General features: G+C 36.3%; 1 protein-coding gene across 1 annotated transcript in view; it reads left to right on the top strand.

The window, feature by feature from the left end:
* SCAI (suppressor of cancer cell invasion) overlaps nt 1-21,583 on the top strand; it is a 179,220-nt gene that overhangs the window by 98,548 nt on the left and 59,089 nt on the right. The window contains exons 5-13 of the mRNA XM_049895361.1: nt 218-304; nt 1,469-1,567; nt 9,550-9,646; nt 10,850-10,948; nt 11,099-11,251; nt 17,194-17,295; nt 17,546-17,647; nt 18,345-18,423; nt 20,536-20,635. Of these exons, the coding sequence (XP_049751318.1) occupies nt 218-304; nt 1,469-1,567; nt 9,550-9,646; nt 10,850-10,948; nt 11,099-11,251; nt 17,194-17,295; nt 17,546-17,647; nt 18,345-18,423; nt 20,536-20,635 (918 nt within the window). The remainder of the gene's footprint in view (nt 1-217; nt 305-1,468; nt 1,568-9,549; nt 9,647-10,849; nt 10,949-11,098; nt 11,252-17,193; nt 17,296-17,545; nt 17,648-18,344; nt 18,424-20,535; nt 20,636-21,583) is intronic.

Raw genomic sequence — 21,583 nt, 5'->3', positions numbered from 1 at the left:
GCATAGCTCAAAGGAGTTTCTTTTTATATTTCTATTTACTTTAAATAGACTTTTAATTAATACTTTTGAATATAATTAAATAATTATGTTGAAATCTCATGAAAAATTCATGAGCCTTGCTGAATGGAATGGTATCTTATCCCACGAATTTACAGACTTGGTTTTATTTTTGAAATTTATAGTCTTACTTGTATTTCTTGTCCCCTATATAAAACAGACAAGTCCTCGATAATCGATATGGATTGAAGCGGTGGCAAATAGGGGAAATTGCTTCCAAAATTGGTCAGCTGTACTACCATTATTAGTAAGTAAATTGCACATGAAAAGAATAAAGTGTAGTCCTGATTAAAACACAGTATACCGGATCAGAGATACATAGAATGCTCACTTTCTAGGAGGGAAAACAGTGAGTTAGAAATGAAACTCTGATACTTCAGGTCAGATTGCTCAAGACAGCGTTATTAAAGGACCTTCCATAATTAACATTATTTGCATCAAAGGCTAGCCTTCCAAACAATTCAGTTCTTGTCAGACTCATTTATAACTTCAAGGAATTTGATCTTAGTCTTAGATAAATGACTAATGGTAAATGAACTTATGGCTTCGCTTACATTTTGATGATATGCAGAGACATACTATACCTTACTTATATGCATGAATGAGTGGTTTTCAGTAGGGTACTTTAAGAACTCATACTAAAAAAAAAAAAGAATTCATACTAGTAGGGTGTATCTAAAAGGTAACATGAGGTGGATAAAGACAGTTTTGTTAGCTGATTATATCCTTAGAGCAGTAATATCTCAATAGTCCTACCATCAGTCAAAGAAAGAAGTGAACTCCTTTTAGGAATCTAAATCTCATTATCATGAAGTAATATCAATTATACAAGAAAATGGTTTTATAATTTTTATATGTATATATTTATAATAAGCAAGAAAATTTCTTCTTCCTAGATATTTTTCTTTTGGTATGCCACCCAGAATTCCCACCATTAAAATAATTTTCTTGGGTAGAATATTTTCTTAAGAAGACTCTTGTAAAACAAGAAATGTTAAACAGGGAACATAACTCATCGGCATCCCCTGAAGTTTGATACGAATGAGTCTCTTTCTGAGTTCTGTGAGAACAGCTAAGGAAATGAGCCAAAGGACAAGTGACTGTGTATGAATTTGGGGAAGGTCATGAAGGGTCAGGTCCTGGGTGGAATGTTATTTGTAGAGTACCTTTGAAGAATGAGTAATACTTATATGCTGTGGGTTGGCATCAAAAAGGCTTGGAAGCAGTAAGAAGGCTTTTTTTAATCATTATTAATTTTATACATTTTAAGGTGATGTGATTATTGCTTTTGCTGATTCAAATTTAGGACAGTCATTCTTGTCCCCTCATGTACAGGAGTGGAACAGTATTTTCATGGTGAAAGTTTGAAGTTTTTTTCTCAAATTTGAAGTTCTTTTTTTTTCTTTCATAGCCTACGCACATCTGAGACCAGCTATCTGAATGAGGCCTTCTCCTTTTATTCTGCAATCAGACAGAGATCATATTATTCTCAAGTGAATAAAGAGGACAGGTATGCACCTATTATATTTTTAGAAAGATGAAGACACTCAAAATCTTTAGTTTGCATGGAAGTTGTGCTGAAAAGTACACATTATAACTTTTATTCATTTAACAGGCTTTATTGTGTGCCTACAATGTACTACTGACTTGAGCAAGCATACGGAGATATAAAATTACCTAAAAGCAATAAATATTATAGCTGTTAGAGCAGATGTCACAATACCAGGGTAGAGTCAGAACAAAAAGGAAGGTTGGGGTTGTTTCTTTATGAGAGAATGTAGTCACACAAGGCTTCATAGAAAAGAAACAACTCCAAAGTGAGGCTTAATTAATAGCCTTTGTTCTTTTTAGCATGTGTTTGACTTAATCTTAATTCATATATATTCAAAAACCTGTTAAAAATTGTTATGCGGTTTTAGAGAAAAGGCAGCTAATGCTATTTGAATTTTCTTGTATATACCCAATACTGTTTTGCAGTTGAGTAGCTCTATTGTTGAAAAAATGAATCATGTAAGATGTATTCATTGTCAGTAGAAATCTATTAGCACTTATTTTACATCTGACACTGTGGTACTTGCTAGTTTGGGAGAGGAAAATACAAAAGAGGAAGGTGTGCTGTTTTCCCTTCAAAGCTAACCTTCTAAGGGGGTTAGAGACATGTTTGGAGTACGGGTGGGTTATGATGTTGTTAGATCCAAATGAGGATGGAACTGTGTGAGAAATTTGGCATCAAATTCTATTCAGATGGAGTCTTCTGAAGGCTCTATTGCTAACATTCCAGGAATTCTTGGAAGAGGGTGTTCAGGCATAGAAGATCCGAATTTTCTCTCCACCTCCAGCAACAGAACTCACAGTTGTTATCTAGTTAAAAGATTATACTGTGTCTTAGCAGTGGAAGAAAACATAGTTTTGACACGTTTTTCTAGAGAACACTTTGTGGTTCACTATCATAAGCTTTCCAGCTAAGCAGCAACAATTTTGGAAAGTCCCACTCTTGTTAACCCCCTTCATTCCCTTGTACGTCTCGTTCTAACTTGTCTAGAGGAGTTCCCTCGATACAAGTAGGGGATGTAGGTGCTGAATTCTGCATTTTCCCCTTTGCTATCTTTTTGTCGTCACCTCACTTCATTCTTCTTTCAGTTGTGTAAGTTCCATCAACTATTTTTCCTTCAGGTTTTCTTTATATACTTTACATATTTTCACTTAAATAATTTTACAAATTATGCATCCCTAATTTTTTGTTTTCATACATGTACAATTTGTCTTAATTTTCGGTGAGATAAATTGTGTTTCTTAAAAAAAAGTGTAAAAGGGCTTGTGTATGTTTTATCAGCATGAGAAATACATATATGCAGAGTATATTTTACGCAATAGCAAAATACCTTATATAATTCACTTTTCTGCATTTTCTAGTTTGCCAAAGGGGAAATTGGCCCCGAACCCCTTGGTTTAAAACCCAAATTTGATTTATTGAAATAATTTTCTGCCTTGATAGCAAACACGACATATGAATTTTTCTCCTGTGCTGGCTCCTAGAGCAGGGTAGATTAATTAACAAAGGTAGGATTATTTGGGATCAGGATGAAATATCTTCCCTTGGGCTAGTAAATTAGAATCAAAGGACAGTCCACAGCACAAAACTTTGACCTTAATCTCTGTGTTTAGGAAGGGCTTTGTTCAGTTGGTAGATTGCTTATTGTGTTAGTTCAGAGAGGGTAAGAGAGCCACTCAAGGTAACAATCAACCACAGCTTCTGAAATTATCAGGAGTAGATAAAGCCAAGTAAGAGAAAGGATCCCACAATTTGCTATTCCATTTAAAATACAATTTTTTTCTTCCTTGAGGGGGAACAAGTTCTGCCTGCAGTGTCACACTACCTAAGGATATGTCAAGGCCAGGAAGAATAGTATGTTCCAGCATGGACACCTCTCAGAATGTTTCATTCCATGGTCCTATCCTGTTAAGTAGAGAAGTTATCACACAGTTGCTTTTCCCAGGAGGTGCAAATCCCAGCTCTGTTGCAAATGGTTAAGACTGAACTGGGTTAGAATTTGTTGTTAGGTTCCATCGAGTCAGTTCTGACTCATGTACACCCTGTGTACAACACAATGAAACACTGCCTGGTCCTGTGCCATCCTCACAATTGTTTCCACTGTCAGTCCATCTCATTGAGGGTTTTCCTCTTCTTTGCTGACCCTCTATTTTACCAAGCATGATGTCATTCTCCAGGAACTGATCCCTCCTGACAACTTGTCCAAAGTATGCAAGACATAGTCTCGCCATCCTTGCTTCTAAGGAGCATTCTGGTTTTATTTCTTCCAAGACAGACTGGTTTGTTCTTTTGGCAGTCCATGTCGTATTCAGTATTCTCCAGCACCACAGTTCAAAGGCGTCAATTCTTTTTCAGCCTTCTTTATTCATCTTCCAGCTTTCACATGCATAGGAGGTGATCGAAAACACCATGGCTTGGGTCAGGCTCACCTTAGTCTTCAAGGTGACATCTTTGCTATTCAACACTTGAAAGAGGTCTTTTGTAGCAGATTTGCCCAATGTAATGCGTCTTTTGATTTCTTGACTGCTGTTTCCATGGGTGTTGATTGTGGATCCAAGTAAAATGAAATCCTTGACAGGTTCAATATTTTCTTTTTATCATCATGTTGCTTGTTGGTCCAGCTGTGAGGATTTTTGTTGTCTTTATGTTAAGGTGTATTCCATACTGAAGGCTGTGGTCTTTGATCTTCATCAGGAAGTACTTCAAGTGCTCTTTACTTTCAGCAATCAAGGTTCTGTCATTTGCATAATGCAGGTTGTTAATGAATCTTCCTGCAATCCTGATGCCCCGTTCTTCTTCATATAGCCCAGCGTATCGGATTATTTGTGTAGCGTACAGATTGAATAGGTATGGTGAAAGGATACAACCCTGACACACACCTTTCCTGACTTGGTCTATGTAGGTTCCTTATGAGCACAATTAAGTGTTCCGGAATTCCCATTCTTCACAATGTTATCCATAATTTATTATCCGTACAGTTGAATGCCTTTGCATAGTCAGGAAAACATTTTTCTGCTGTTCTCTTGTTTTGAGCCATGATCCATCTGACACCAGCAGTGATAATCCCTGGTTCTGCCTCCTCTTCTGAATCCAGCTTGAATTTCTGGCAGTTCCCTGTTGATATGCTGCTGCAGCTGCTTTTGAATGCTCTTCAGCAAAATTTTGCTTGCACGCGATATTAATGATATTCAATAGTTTTCACATTCAGTGGGATCACCTTTCTTGGGAATAAACATAAATATAGATCTTTTCCAGTTGGTTGGCCCTGTAGCTGTCTTCCAAATTTCTTGGCATAGACAAGTGAGTACTTCTAGCACTGCATCCATTTGTTGAAACATCTCAATTGGTATTCCATCAATTTTGGGAGCCTTGTTTTTTGCCAATGCCTCCAGTGTAGCTTGGACTTCTTCCTTCGGTACCATTGGTTTCTGCTCCTATGGAACCTCCTGAAATGGTTGAACTTTGACAAGTTCTTTTTGGTATAGTGACTCTGTGTATTCCTCCCATCTTCTTTTGATGCTTCTGAGTTGTTTAATATTTTCCACATAGAATCCTTCAGTATTGCAACTCAAGGCTTGAATTTTTCTCCAGTTCTTTCAACTTGAGATATGCAGAGAATGTTCTTCTGCTTTGGTTTTCCATCTCCAGGTCTTTGTCCATGTCATTATAATACTTCACTTTGTCTTCTCTAGCCACCCTTTGAAATCTTCTGTTTAACTCTTTTACTTCATCATTTCTTCCTTTCACTTAGCTAGTCAACATTCTAGAGCAAGTTTCAGAGTCTCTTCTGACATCCATTTAGGTTTTTTATTTCTTTCCTGTCTTTTTAATGATCTCTTGCTTTCTTCATGTATGATGTCCTAGATGTCATTCACAACTTATCTGGTCTTCAGTCATTAGTGTTCAGTGAGTTAAATCTATCCTTGAGGTGGTCTCTAAATTCAGGTGGGGTATACTCAAGGTCATACCTTTAGCTCTTGTCGAATTGTTCTAATGTTCTTCAGTTTCAACTTGAATTTGGATATGGGCAATTGATGGTCCATTCCGCAGTCAGACCCTGGCCTTGTTCTGACTGATGATACTGAGCTTTTCCATCATCTCTTCCCACAGATGTAGTTGATTTGATTCCTGCGTATTCCATCTGGTGAGATCCACGTGTATAGTCACCATTTATGTTGCTGAAAAAAGGTATTTGCAATAAAGAAGTTGTTGTTCGTAAATAACCCAATTAAAAAATGGGCAGAAGATATGAACAGACACTTCACTAAAGAAGACATTCAGGTAGCTAACAGATTCATGTGGAAATGCTCACGATCATTAGCCATTAGTTTCAAATCAAAACTATAATGAGATTTCATCTCACTCCAACAAGGCTGGCATTAATCCAAAAAACACAAAATAATAAATGTTGGAGAGGCTGTGGAGAGATTTGAACACTTACACACTGCTGGTGGGAATGTAAAATCGTACAACCACCTTGGTAATCAATTTGGCTCTTCCTTAAAAAGCTAGAAATAGAACTACCATGTGATCCAGCAATCCTACTCCTTGGAATATATCCTAGAGAAATTAGAGCCTTTACATAAACAGATACATCCACACCCATGTTTATTACAGTACTGTTTACAATAGCAAAAAGATGGAAGCAACCAAGGTGCCCATCAACGGATGAATGGATAAAAAAATTATGGTATATTCACACAATGGAATACTATGCATTGATAAAGAACAGTGAGGAATCTGTGAAACATTTCATATCATAGAGGAATCTGGAAGGCGTTATGCTGAGTGAAATTAGTTGCAAAAGGACAAATGTTGTATAAGACCACTAGTATAAGAACTTCAGAAATAGTTTAAACTGAGAAGAAAACATTCTTTTGTGGTTACGAGAAGGGGGAGGGAGGGAGGGTGGGAGAGGGTATTCACTAATTAGATAGCAGATAAGAACTGCTTTAGGTGAAGGGAAAGACAACACACAATAAAGGGGAGGTCAGCACAACTGGATAAAACCAAAAGCAAAGAAGTTTCCTGAATAAACTGAATGCTTCGAAGGCCAATGTAGCAGGGGCAGGGGTTTGGGGACCATGGTTCAGGGGACATCTAAGTCAATTGGCATAGTAAAATCTGTTAAGAAAACATTCTGCATCCCACTTTGAAGAGTGGCGTCTGGGGTCTTAAACGCTAACAAGCGGCCATCTAAGATGCATCAATGAGTCTCAACCCACCTGGATCAAAGAAGAATAAAGAACACCAAGGACACAAGATAATTATGAGCCCAAGGAACAGAAAGGGCCACATAAACCAGAGACTACATCATCCTGAGACCAGAAGAACTAGATGGTGCCTGGCTACTACTGATGACTGCTATGACAGGGAACACAACAGAGAACCCCTGAGGAAGCAGGAGTGCAGTGGGATGCAGACCTCAAATTCTCATAAAAAGACCAGACTTAATGGTCGGACTGAGACTAGAAGCACCCCAGTGGTCATGGCCCCCAGACCTTCTGTTGGCTCAGGACAGGAACCATTCCTGAAGACAACTCTTCAGACATGGATTAGACTGGACAATGGGTTGGAGAGGGATGCTGGTGAGGAGTGAGCTTCTTGGATCAGGTGGACACTTGAGACTATGTTGGCATCTCCTGCCTGGAGGAGAGAGGAGAGGGTAGAGGGAGTTAGAAGCTGGCAAAATGGACATGAAAAGAGAGAGTGGAGGGAGGGAGCGGGCTGTCTCGTTAGTGGGAGAGTAATTGGGAGTATGTAGCAAGGTGTCTATTTTTGTGGAGAGACTGACTTGACTTGTAAACTTTCACTTAAAGCACAATAAAAAGTATAAAAAAAAAGTTGTTGGTCTTACAAAATTATATCATGAGATCTCCGCCATCATTTCTGTCACCAAGGCCATATTTTCGAACTATCAATATTTCTTCTTTGTGTCCAACTTTTGTGTTCCAATCTCCAGTAATTATCAATGCATCCTGACTGCATGTTTGATCAGTTTCAGACTGCAGGAGTTGGTAAAAATATTCAGTTTCTTCATCTTTGGCCTTAGTGGTTGGTGCATAAATTTGAATAATAGTCATATTAACTGGTCTTCCTTGTAGGCATATGGATATTATCACTGACAGTGTTATACTTCAGGATAGATCTTGAAATGTTCTTTTTGGTGATGAATGCAATACCATTCCTCTTCAAGTTGTTGTTTCCGGCATAGTAGACCACAGGATTGTCCAATTCAAAATCGCCAATACCAGTCCATTTCATTTCACTAATGCCTAGGATATGCATGTTTATGTGTTCCAGTTCATTTTTGACAACTTCTAATTTTCTTAGGTTCATACTTCATACATTCCATGTTCTGATTATTAACGAATGTTTGCAACTGTTTATCATTTTGAGTCGTGCCTAGGAAGGACCCAGCAGTCTACTTCTGAAATGATTTAGCCAGTGAAAACCTTATGAATGGCAGCAGGTCAGAATTTTAGATATAGAGAAAATGAAATTTCCAGCTACACGAGAGGTTGGGGGTAGATGATGTAGTTTACAACCTGGAGGAACAGTTTCCTGGTTAAAGATTTACTGTCTTACAAATAGTGGGCTTGGTGGGTTGGCCAAGGCTGATAATCTGGGGTGCCAGAAGTTCATCAGGAGAGTTATGATGTCAGTGTTAGTGGTGATAGTATTGAAGTTTTTTTTTTTAGAATGGGAAATGTGAATGTAAAATTCCAGAGTGTGGCATTTTGTAGTGGGATTGGTGATGATAAGAAGAATTTGGTATGTACCTTTCCAGTGAGGGTAATGGAATGATTTTTTCTTCTGCCCTTTGATATGGAGACAGCCAATAGCCTATGGGCTATGGTTCGAACTTTCAAGCTTGATTGGGATGGTTTCTTATGTATATGAGTGGGTAGCACTGATGCATTTCATCAGTGCTTTGCTGCAGTTTAGCAAGTGGTTTCCAAAATAGAATTTACCCAGCCACTTCTGTATGTTTATTTTGTACACATGCCAAATTTTGGGGGGATAAATGACACAAGAATGGTGAAAAATTTGGTAGGTGTGGAATCTAGGTGATGGATAGATGTATGTTCTTTATATTGTGTTCTCTACTTTTGTAGAAATTTTCAAGATACATAATAAAATGTTTAGAAAAAAATGCATGACACCAATAGCATATATCTTTCATATCCCACATTTAATTTATTGCCAAATCCTCTTGATTCCTTCCTTTAAAATAAATTGACAATCTACTTCTTGCTACTTTTACTGCTACTTCCTTCATGTAGGCCACCATCCTCTCCTACCTGAGCAACTCCAATAGCTTCCTAACTGGTCTCCCTTCTTCTGCCCTTGTCTGTGCCAGGGTTCATTCTCAACAGAGCATCCAGAGATTCCTGTCTTGTTATTCTTCTCCTCAAAACCCTTCAGCACTTCTCTTTCTCATTTAGACAGGAGAAGAGTCTTGAGCTTGAAGACATTGAAAAACAAAGAGAAAAAAACATAAGAGTGCCTCAGGGAAAATATCAACCAGTTCAACTTACATGTAATTGGAGTCCCAGAAAAAGAAGAGAATGATACTGGGGAAGAAAAAATTATTTGAAGAAAAGTGGCTGAAATTTTCCCAAATTTGAGGAAAATCATTAACTTTTCTGATTGTAAGACCTGTAAAGAAACAGACTGTGTCTATAGAATTTTTTTCATTATACTCCTAGCACTTAGCCTAGTCTCGATAGATATTTATTGAATGAATGAATGAATGAACAAATGAATGAATCATTGAATACGAAATGTGTTAAAAGACCGTATGGTTATGGGTGGAAATGTTTACAACTGCAAAAAAGCATCAAAAGAGTTTTTAAGGCTGTTAGAAAATTGGAAAAATCAAAAAAGTGTATGTTCTTTTTTAATCTGATGAATAGTTTTCTATTTATCTGCCATAGGCCTGAGTTGGTAGTTAAGAAGCTACGATACTATGCAAGATTTATAGTAGTTTGTCTTCTTCTCAACAAAATGGATGTTGTGAAGGATCTTGTAAAGGTAAATGTACTTTAAAATAATTAAAATCCTAAATTCTAATTGTGCATGGATAATTTTGTTTTAAATAGATTTAAGACTAAAATATTTTTGATACATCTAAATAATACAACATTCAAAATATATTACCTTCTGACAAGGATAGTGATAAAATTTTTTCCATTTATCTTCATATTTCAAACATGCTTATACTAAACAGATAATCATCTCAGTTCCTTGCTTTTGTCCCTTCAACATGTTTTATATTTCACAGCCCATCAATAAATGGTTGGGAAATGGAAACAACAGTTTAAATATTTAGTTTAAGAGAAAATAATTAAAAAGCTAGATCAGGAAAAATCTAAATAATGTTTTACAAAGATATTGTGAGTGACTTTCGGTTTTTCTGCCACTTGTGAGTGTCTGCATCATTCGGGTAATTAAGCATTAACTGTCCTGAATTCACTTAATACCAGTAATTGCTGCTTACTAAATTCTGGTTTTAGTTTTTACTCCATAGTTTTGATGGCATACTTCCTAAATTTTGGTACTTAAACTTAACATGCATTGCTTTGACAAGGCCACCAGAAGTAGCTCTACATACAGCTCCTCTCTCTTCCCGAACCCCCGTTTGCTATTAAGACTATTTCCAAAAAAAAAAAAAAAAAACCTAGCATGATTCAAATCCAAAGAGCTTCAGCTAGATAGTGTTCTTTTTTTTTTTTTTTTTTTAATGCTTACTCAGGTATTTCCATGCTCTCCTAAAATTTTTGGATTTTCTTTCTTCAAACATTTTTAATATGGGTTGGAGCCCTGGTGGCGCAGTGGTTAAGAATTATGGCGAGCTATAGCGGCTAACCAAAAGGTTGGCGGTTTGAATCTACCAGCTACTCCTTGGAACCCTGTGGGGCAGTTCTGCTCTGTCTTGTAGGGTCATTATGAGTTGGAATCGACTCGAAAGCAACGAGTTTTATATATGGGTCACCCTGGGTCTCTATAAAAATACTACTTGATGTGCATCAATCTGGAGTTCCTGCTTTTGAAGCACACCCATGTGGTTTCAGTTCTTTATTTTCTGTTGAAATTGGGACTGTGTATTTTTTTTTTTTATTGATAATAATCAAACTTGTAAACTTTATCATTTTCTATCAGGAGTATGATACAGTATAGATATGTTTTAATGTTGTATTTTTGTCAACCTTTTGTTTTATGGTACTGTAAAATCAGGAACTGTCAGATGAAATTGAAGATTATACTCACCGCTTTAATACTGAAGATCAAGTAGAGTGGAACTTGGTGCTTCAAGAAGTGGCAGCTTTCATCGAGGTCAGTTTTTGACAAGGAAGGTTGTCATAATTATGGATAAGTAAACAGCTGTGTGGTATACTTATTTATTGTGTGTGTATATGAAGAAGAAGGAATAACTTAGTCTATTAATGTCTTGTGCCATTTGCTACTTATTGCTTCTTTTTTTAGGCGGACCCCGTCATGGTATTAAATGATGATAATACCATTGTTATCACATCTAATCGCCTTGCTGAAACAGGAGCCCCATTGCTGGAACAGGGCATGATTGTGGGACAGCTGTCTCTGGCTGATGCACTCATTATTGGTAATTGTAATAATCAGGTAAAGAACTGTGAAGGAATTATGCTTAAATTTTAAAAAATACTGCTTTTGATTATTACAGAGTTATTACCTTGTATATATCTTAACATCCATTTGCGAGGAACTGCTTTATTAAATTGTGCTTTGTCCATATGTGAAGTGTAATATAGACATTTATTATACAAGGAATTTTTAATGATGCAGGAAGATGCTTATGATATGGTAAATGACAGAAAAAAAAAACCTGTTATGGAGCTGTGTCGACAGAATTATTTCATATGTGTTAGAATGTCTGTATACATATGTGCATAGGAAGAAGACTCAAGAAAACAAAAAAACCAAACCAGTTGCTGTCGAGTCAACTCATAGGGACCCTATAGGACAGAGTAAAACTGCCTCGTAGGGTTTCCAAGGAGTGGCTGGTGGATTTAAACTGCCGGCCTTTTGTTAGCAGCCAAGTTCTTTAAATACTGCGCAACCAGTGGAAGAAGACTAGGAGGAAATTTATCAGTATTGTAAAATGTTTATCTCTGAATAGCAGATTTATAGTTGATTTTTATTTTCTTTATGGCTTTCTAAACTTTTCAAATTTCTGTGTATTAATTTTACAGTGATAAAAATAAGGTTTTCTTTTATTGAGGTAAAATTCACATAACATGAAATTTACCATTTCAAATATTTTAAAGTGTACTATTCAGTGACTTTTAGTACACAGTGTTGCGCAACTATGACCACTATTTAATTCCAGAACATTTCCATAGCCCCCCAAGCAAACCCTACCCATTAAGCAATTGTGCCTTATTCCTCTTCCCAGAGCCCCCAGCACCTGGCAACCATTAATCTATTTTCTATCTCTCTAGATTTCCCTGGTGGTCCAGTGGTTAAGAGCTGGGCTGCTGACCAAAAGGTTGGCTGTTTGAATCCACCAGCTGCTCCTTAGAAACCCTATGGGGCAGTTCTACTCTGTCCTATAGGGTCATTATGAGTTGGAACCAACTCAACAGCACACAACAACATAGATTTCCCAAGGAGCCCTGGTTGCACAGTGGTTAAGTGCTTGGCTGTTAACTGAAAGGTTGGTGGTTCGAACTCACTAGCTGTTCTGTGGGAGAAAGATGTGGTCCCTTGCTTCCGTAAAGGTTACAGCCTTGGAAACGCTACGAGGCAGTTCTACTCTGTCCTCTAGGTTCACTCTGAGTTAGAGTCGACTTGACTGCAATAGGTGTATGGGTTATAGATTTCCCTGTGCTGGACATTTCGTATAAATGGAATCATGCAACATGTGACCTTTTGTGTCTGGCTTCTTTAACTTGGCATAATGTTATCAAGGTTCATCCACCTTGTAGCATGTATCAGTACTTCATTCTGTGAGGTGTTGTTTTTAAGTACATTCATCGAAGGTGAATTTCAAATGTTTTTCATAACAGACTAGCTCTATGGTGATGAATCTTTTTTACTGGAAATTTAATTTACTGGAAATTACAGGATGTTAGGAAAGCATCACTAATGAATGCATTTTTCTATCTTGTGTAGTCACATGTGCTGTAATTTTGGATTTTTCCCAGTCACGTATTGTTTCTGTTGTTGTTAATTTTTTCTAATACTCCTCCATTTTAGCATCTTATAGCCATCATTTTGCAAATTTCTAAATTAAAACATTTAAAAAACTATTATATACCTATCAATCGAGTGGACAAATTTTGAAACATATTTATGGTTTATAGAGTTACATTATCTGAAAGACTCCGGATTTTTTCTCACCCTTTTTTTTTTTTTCATTCCAAGAAAAATTTTCTAATCAGAGGAATATAAGTTAAAATCAGTCAAGATATCAGCCACCCAAAATGACTAAAAACAAGCAAAGCAGACAAAGAAACTGATGATACCAAATCCTGACAAGCTTGTGTAAAAATTGGACTGTAAATTGGTATATCCACTTTAGAATATTAAGCAGTATCTAATACAGCAAAATCTGTATCTCTGTAATCTAGCAATTCCAGTATTTCTTAGTGATTTGTAGGAGTTAACAATATATTCTGCATAAGCATTTTTTGTCAGATTTATGTATTGGAAATACCTTCTTCTACTTTATGACTTGACTTTTACTGTCTACTGGTGTCTTTTGATGAGCAGAAGTACTTAATTTTAATGTAGTCCCATTTATAATGTTTTTTTTATTTTGTGGTAAGTGCTTTTTTGTTTCCTAATTTGAGAAATCTTTTACTACTCCATGGTCATGAAGATAAACTCCTGTTTTTTTCGAAAGGCTTCATTATGTTATCTTTCACATTTAGATTTGTAGTCCATCTGGAACTTATTTAGTTTTGGTGTGAAGTATAGGTCAAGATTCCCATGTGGATTTCCAATAGACCTAGCACAAGTATTGAAAAGACCCTCTTCTCCACTGCAGTGCAGTGTCACTTTTGTCATAAATATAATGACCAAATATGTGTGAATCTGTTTCTGTACTCTGATTCTGTTTTTTTTTTTGTTGTTGTTCATTTATGTATCGTGCCAATACCACACTTGATTAATAAACATTGTTACAGGTCTTGATATCTTGTAGTGAATGAAATACTGATTTTCTCTACTGTTTTTTTTTTTTTTCCATTGATTTCTGCTACTTACTATTTTCTTCTTCCTACTTTGGATTTAATTTGGTCTTTTTCTACATTCTAAAGCTAGAGTCTTAGATAATTGATTTTAGAACTTTCTTCTCTTTTAATATAAGAATTTAAAGCTATAAAATTTGCTTTAAGCATTACTTGAACTTCGTTCCACAGATTTTGATAATTTGTTTTTATTTTCATGCAGTTCAAAATACTTTTTAATTTCCAATGATACCTTCTTTGTCTCTTACAACAGTATATTGCATACCAGTACCAGTTGAATTCAATTAGACTCTGATTCATGGTGACCCCATGTGTGTCCTAGTACAACTGTGCTCCATAGGGTTTTCAGTGGGGAATTTTTTGGATGTAGATTGCCAGGCCTTTCTTCTGAGGTATGCCTATGAGTAAGTCAAACCTCCCATCTTTCCGTTAGTAGCTGAGCGCATTAACTGTTTGCACAACCTGGGGACTGCAGTATATTGCATACCCTCATTCTTTTTGCTGTTGTTGACACACTTTTACTTGTACATATGTTATAAATTTCATAACACATGCTATCTTTTATTAAATTTTATTAAAAACAAGTTATCTTTTGGAGAAATTTTTTAAATCAGAAAAAAATATTTGATATATATTCACTTATTTACCATTTCCAATAGTCTTCATTTTTTGGTGTAGAATCATGTTTCTATCTATTAATATTTCCTTCCTTCTGAAGAATTTCCTTTAACACCTCTTACAGTACAGGTATGCTGATGACAAATTCTCTTGGCTTTTGTTTATCTAAAAAAAAGTTTTTACTTCAGCTTTCACTGGGTAAAATATTTTCGACTGACGGTTTTTTCCTTTTAGCACTTTAAAGATTTTGTTTTATTGTCTTCTGGCTTAACATTTTTTCGGGCAAGAACACTGTTCTGATTCTTTTCTTTGTTCCTATGTATGTAAGTACATAATGTCTCCTTTTTCTTCTGGCTTGTTTTTTTGCACATTGATGACTTAGTTTTATTTGTCATAAGTGAGTAGGAGCTTAAATAGACAAGTAACCTATGATTGAATTACTGACAAAAGGGTTGATGGCCTTAGATCATCTGTATCAAAACCAAATCTATTATTAGTTAGTGTTAATAGACACCTGCCAACACTTCCTTCATGTCTGCCCGGTATGTCCTTTTGTGCTTTTAGCTTTATTTGAGTATTGAGTAGAGCAGTTCTCGCAGCCAATTCTTTCCCAGCAGTGTTATGCTACCCTTACTGTAGGACAGCTGAAGGTATTAGTGCTCTCTTACTTTCCTAAACCCTTTTTTTCTCTTCCAATCCTGGCCTCTGAGGAAATTATTTTCTTTTAAGTTCTTCTGTATATCTCAAAGGGGAAGTGTTCATGGATACCTAACCCTTATATAACTGGAAGCAGAAGCTTTATTTCTTTTTTTATATATGTATATATAGAAATGATGGTTTTGATTCCGTATGTGAAAATATGACTTTGATAATGGTAATCTTTTTGATGTCTGGTATTGGGAGATTAGAGTTCAACAAAATGATTCATGCATTTAGTAAGTTAGTTTTTTTTGAGAACCAGTTATATACCAGGCACTGGTGTTGCATGGGAGAGAAAAGAAAAGATACGGTGCCTTCCCTGATGGAGGTTACAGTCTGGTTGTGAAGACAGACATTAATCAAGTAATCACCTGGATAAATATAAGATTGACACTTCACCAATGTGGCAAAAGAGACGTGCATGGTTCTGACTATTTATAATCGTGGGGTTTGACCTAGTCCTGGAGGTCATTGAAAAATTTTTTGAGAACAGTAGCTTGAGCTAAGAACTAACAGGTAAATAGAACTTAATGGTCTAAACAACAGAGTGTGCCAGGCTGAGGGAAGAGCATGTGTCATGGGCTGGAGGACGAATGGGGTCATGGTGAGTATGAGAGATCAGAAGAAAGGTAAACTGACAGGAACCAAGAGAGCAAAGGGAAACACATAACAATGAGAGGTAGGTAGGGCTATATCAGCTTCACTTTGTAAAAATAAATAAATAATAATTTTTTTTTTTTCATGTTAAATAACTTGTCTGGAAAACCATTAAAGGGCTTAATGCAGGAGAGGAACGTGATGAGACCTGGATTTTGGAAATATCATTTTGGTTTTAGTTGTAGAGAACGGATTGGAGCCAGAATGGGTGTGGCAGTGCACTTAGGAAATTTGTTGAAATAATCTTGATGAGGGATGATAACATCTTCTATTAAAGCAGTGTGGTGCTAATAGATTAATGAGGTTAATTTCAAGAGATACATGGGAGTTCCAACCAACAGCATTTGGTATTGAGTTTGACATGGAAGTAAGGGAGAAGTAGATGTCAAAGATGATTTCTATGTTTTTGGCCTGTTGTGCAGGTAGGTATATGAAAATATCAGTCACTAAACCTGATTGTTCAGTTTGGGATGTAAGAAACCTATCTGCGGAGCAGAATGTATGAGAAAGAGAATTAAAAGGCTAGAGAGTAAGGAGCCAAAGAACTAAGGGAAAGTTAGGGAATAGGAAATAGAGAAGTACAAGTGATGTCGGGCATGAAATACCAGGTTAGGATCAACAAGCTTGAAGTAGAAAGAAGTATGATGTATTCTTGTGGCCTGAAAACAACCTTATTTAACAGGGGTAGCTATTATTGGTTTAAAACAGGTATCTATAAATCTCCTGTGTGTAGGGTTTGTTCCTTTAAACTCTCATGTGGCAGAAAGTGTTATACCTAGAGTGTGTGCTCTTATTTTTATGCCTCATTTTACACAAAGTGGAGAGGACAGATGAACTAGGTCATTTTCTTCAAGACCTAGTCTAAGGGATCTTCTCGTATTTCCTTGTGTAGAAGTTATAGGACTAACTGGTGATCAGCATGTGGAACTTAAGAGCAGTCTTAACATTTCAGAAAATGTTCCACATGGTCAGAAAATCCCCTCTTTGTTACTTTGTGAAATTTTGAAGAGAATTTAACTGTTCTTTGAAAATTTTCACAGTGAAATAATTGGAGAATAAAATACCCAATGTCATGAAGTATATCTGAATGTCAACAGTAATAACATGATTGGAGGGGAGACGGGAGGGTGGAGGGAGTCAGAAGCTGGCCAAATGGACACGAAAAGAGAGAGTGGAGGGAAGGAGTGTGCTGTTTCATTAGGGGGAGAGTAACTGGGAACATATAGCAAGGTGTGTATAAATTTTTGTATGAGAGACTGACTTGTTTTGTAAACTTTCACTTAAAGCACAATAAAAATTTTTAAAAAAGAGTAACAACATGATGAAAGACTTCAAGCTCTGTGGGTTGCATTAATGGCCAGGTTTATGTGTTTGCAGGTTAAATTCAGTGAACTAACTGTTGACATGTTCCGGATGTTACAAGCTCTGGAAAGGGAGCCAATGAATTTAGCTTCCCAGATGAATAAACCAGGAATGCAGGTATTCTTCTCCCTACATCTGCAATTTTGGTAATAGCCTTGCTGCTTCTGTTCCTGTGCAGCCATTATTCACCTAATACTGCAAGTGCGAATAAAGTTCTCTTGATTTGGGAAACAGGAGAACTAGATAAACATAAAAATAACAGTGAGTAAAGAGAAAGATATTTAATAGAGGATAGCGAAAATAGGCACTGATAAGACATCTGTCAAATATGACTTGTGTGTATGTTGTCTTCTGTCTGTAAATACAGGAATCAGCTGACAAGCCTACCAGACGAGAAAACCCCCACAAGTATCTGCTCTATAAACCAACCTTCAGCCAACTATACACATTCTTAGCAGCATCTTTTAAGGTATGTGTGATCCAGTGTTTTTTACTATATGGCAAAAGTGTGCCCTAGCTGGAATCTGTGAGGCACTCTTCTCTTTGAATATTTGAGTCAAGAATTTAGGTAGAATATTAAAATGAAAATCTGCCTTTAGAATAACTGTCCTAAACACAGCTGTTTTTGAAATGGAAATTGCTCCTAATGTTGTGAGTGTTCCTCGCTGTTAGTTAATGGGAATATTGATTAATTAGCATTCTCCTTCCTCCAGGTATTTATTACCAAAGTACCTTAGGTATAACAGTTACTGCAGAACTCAAACATAGGAGCACACATTCCCAGGCATATCATATATTCAAGAAGCTGTGTGAACATTTTGATCATCTCAAAGAACCTTGGGAAACAGGAGAATTCGCCCCAAAGATTATATAGAGAAAATCATGAGGGGTATTTGTCTTTTAGACCTGTGGTTGGGATCTTTACTTCTCATTTCAAGTTTTCAGAGAACATTCTCTAAGTGATGTAGTTTTTGAAGCAGAAAATGTCTTCTCAACTTTTGGTAATAGTTTTAGATTATAGGTAAACTGAGTGACTCTTAGAAGAGACAACAGTACGTTAAATTAGGGGTTTTTTCCCCCTTCAACTTTAAAATGTCATGAAATTGAAATAAGCTGTGTTGTTTTTACTGTTTGTTGTTTTGTGTATGTGATTTTCTTTGATTTAGGAGCTGCCTGCCAATAGCGTGCTTCTGATTTACCTGTCAGCCACTGGCGTTTTCCCCACAGGTCGTTCTGATAGTGAAGGTACAATAAAGGAATGCTCCCTGTCCTGAGCAGGGCTTGAATTCTCTTTATTTTCTACAAGACAATGGCCCGTAGCCCACAGACCATCTCAAGCTTTCTAGAGAGGCTTCCAATTTTGAAATCTCATCTATTTGTTGAATTAGTAATCATGTAGAGACCCCAGTCTGTTTTAAAGCCTATAAATCATCAGAAAATTCATATCTTAAATGCATGCCTCAGTTTCAAATTTTCCAAAAGCATATTTATATAAGGACTTCTATGTTTTGAAGTTGTAAAGGATGATTAAAAACCAAGCCTGAGTATCTACTTCACATTGTTGAATTTTTCTGAGCATATTAGGGAATCTGGTCAGTGCTACAGTGTGGCTGAAAGTCTTTGTAGAAATCAGTGCGCTTTTAGAACTATGAAAGTTCAAGTCTTTGTCATGATTTTGTTGTTTTTTTCTTTACATCGTTTTTATGAATTCAACCTGTGGAATATTGGGATGCTGTTTCAGAATAAAAACTTAAAACTGTCCAGAATATATGAGTCCAGAATTGCTCAGAATATGAGTAACTTGTATGTAAATAAGGCAATTAAATCTTTGGGGAAAAAAATAATTCTTAACATTCTTAACGTTTTCCTCCTCATCTGTTTGTTGAAATTTGCATTCCTTTATACAATGCATGTCCCTGTCATCTTCCTTGCATGACCAACAGATCTTCCTGAAATGTTAAAATGAAAACAAAACAAAACAAAAATCTCTGTAGTCTTTTCATTGCAGTGATTTTTTTTCCTAGGAAAAGAATATAACGTAACATTGAGTGACGCTAAATCTTAAACTGCTTGAGTTTTTTTTATAATAAAGTTAGTAATTTTATTTATAAGTAATCATATATTTTTTTTCTTGAAACACTGTTGAATCAGGATTTCTGGGCCATAGCTTAATTCTGGGCCATAGCTTATTCTTGTTTTACTTTTTTTCAAAGTGCGATAAGAACTGACTGGTCCTTGGAGAGAGATTATTCTGGACATCCCACAGTTGCTGTTCCATTTAGACAAGAGCTTAACTAACTAATATGACCAGCAGGGAAAAGTTAACTTGAAAACCAGAACTGCAGTGATCGATACAATAGTGATGATAATGGACTTTTCACATGCTGAAATTTGGCAGTGCTTTTGTTAAAAATTAAGTTTTTGTCAATAACAGTTTTCAAATTCTTTTCAAATATTTCCCTAAATACTATAATTAGTGACTCACTTAAGATTATATTTAAGAGATAATTGAGTACCATCAACTCCCGACTTCTGGAGCCATTAAGATTGGATGTACCCCTGAAGCTATTGCCCTGAGATAATCTTTACACTTTCAACCAAAAATATTCCCTGAAGTCTCCTCAAAAACAAATGATAGTTTGTTTAGCTTAATTAGTGAAAAATGTCGGCATTGAGCATTATGCTGTTTTAAGAACTATCTGTATGGAATCAACTCCACGGCAGCAACTTGAAAGATTAGATAGGAATCTTGAGGGGCAGTGAGCTTGTGTTAATGTGGGAGAAATGACCCAGAGGAGGAAGACGAGAATGGTTGCACAACTCTAAGATTGTAATCAGTGTCGCTGAATGGTACATGTAGAGGCAGTTGAATTGGTGTATGTTTTGCTGTGCATATTCTCAGCAACAACAACAAAATAAATTAAAAAAATTTAAAAAGAAGTAATTCAGTAAGATTTCATTCTGCAGTAATCTTATTTAAATAATTTTGTTAAACCTGAGATTTCCGTTTTGCTTGAAATGTAAAGATCATTTTGAGTATCTCAGATTCTCCATCCCTTTTATTACCTAGAATAAAGGATGCAGTAGATTCTTGTTTTGTTTTTCATTATATTGTGTTTGGTGAATAGATGAATAATTAAATAATATTTAAAAAAATGTCGAAGCAGGCAACATACTGAAATAATTTAAATACTGCATTAAATGAAAGTGTTAAATTTTAAAGTAATTAAAATAATGAAATTTTTTGTAACTTGAATGTTTTGTCAATGAGATAGTCACACAATACTTTTACATTTAAACATCGGGTCAATGTTACTTTCCAATTAAAGTCTAGGATCGTTCCCTCTGTTTTTATAGGTCCTTATGATTTTGGAGGTGTACTTACTAACAGTAACCGGGATATTATAAATGGAGATGCCATACACAAACGTAATCAGTCTCACAAGGAAATGCACTGGTATGTATTCTGGTGTCTCCTCTATTCTAAAAGTTACAGCTATCTCTTTTTAAAACATGAAGTAAAATGGGGACTTCTTTCTAGTACTAGAAACGTTCCCCCAGACTACTATAACCTGTTGCTGTTGAGTCAATCCCGACACAGAGTGACACTGGAGGACAGAGTAGAACTGCCCCATAGAGTTTCAACATAAAGAAAACAAAAATCCTCACAACTGGACCAATAAGCAGCATGATAAATGGAGAAAAGATCAAAGTTGTCAAGGATTTCATTTTTCTTGGATCCATATTCAACACCCACGGAAGCAGCAGCCAAGAAATCAAATGATACATTGCATTGGGCAAATCTGCAAAAGACTTCTTCAAAGTGTTGAAAAACAAAGATGTCACCTTAAGGACTAAGGTGCGCCTGACCCAAGTCATGGTGTTTGCAGTTGCCTTATATGCACGTGAAGGCTGGACAATGAATAAGGAAGACCAAAGAGGAATTGATGCATTTGAATTATGGTGTTGGAGAATATTGAATATACCATGGACTGCCAGAAGAACGAACAAATCTGTCTTGAAAAAAGTACAGCTAGAATGCTCTGTAGAAGCAAGGATGGCGAGACTTCATCTCACATACTTTGGAGATGTTGTCAGGAGAGACCAGTCCCTAGAGAAAGGCATCATGCTTGGTAAAGTAGAGGGTCAACAAAAAAGAGGAATATCCTCCAGGAGATGAATTGACACAGTTGCTGCAACAATGGGCTCAAACATGGCAACAATTGTGAGGATGGTACAGGACCAGGCAGTGTTTCATTCTGTTGTACATAGTGTCACTATGAATCAGAACCAACTCAATGGCACCTAACAGCAACAATCCTTACGGGAGCTGACTGCCACATCTTTCTCCCACAGAGCAGCTAGTGGGTTAGAATTGCTCACCTCTTGGTTAGCAGGCAAGCAC

Source organism: Elephas maximus, chromosome 9 (genome assembly GCF_024166365.1).
Source record: "Elephas maximus indicus isolate mEleMax1 chromosome 9, mEleMax1 primary haplotype, whole genome shotgun sequence".
In the NCBI taxonomy this organism is placed as follows: Eukaryota; Metazoa; Chordata; class Mammalia; order Proboscidea; family Elephantidae; genus Elephas; species Elephas maximus.
The sequence above is the reverse complement of the archived record's forward strand: the minus strand, read 5'-3'. Positions and strand labels throughout refer to the sequence as shown.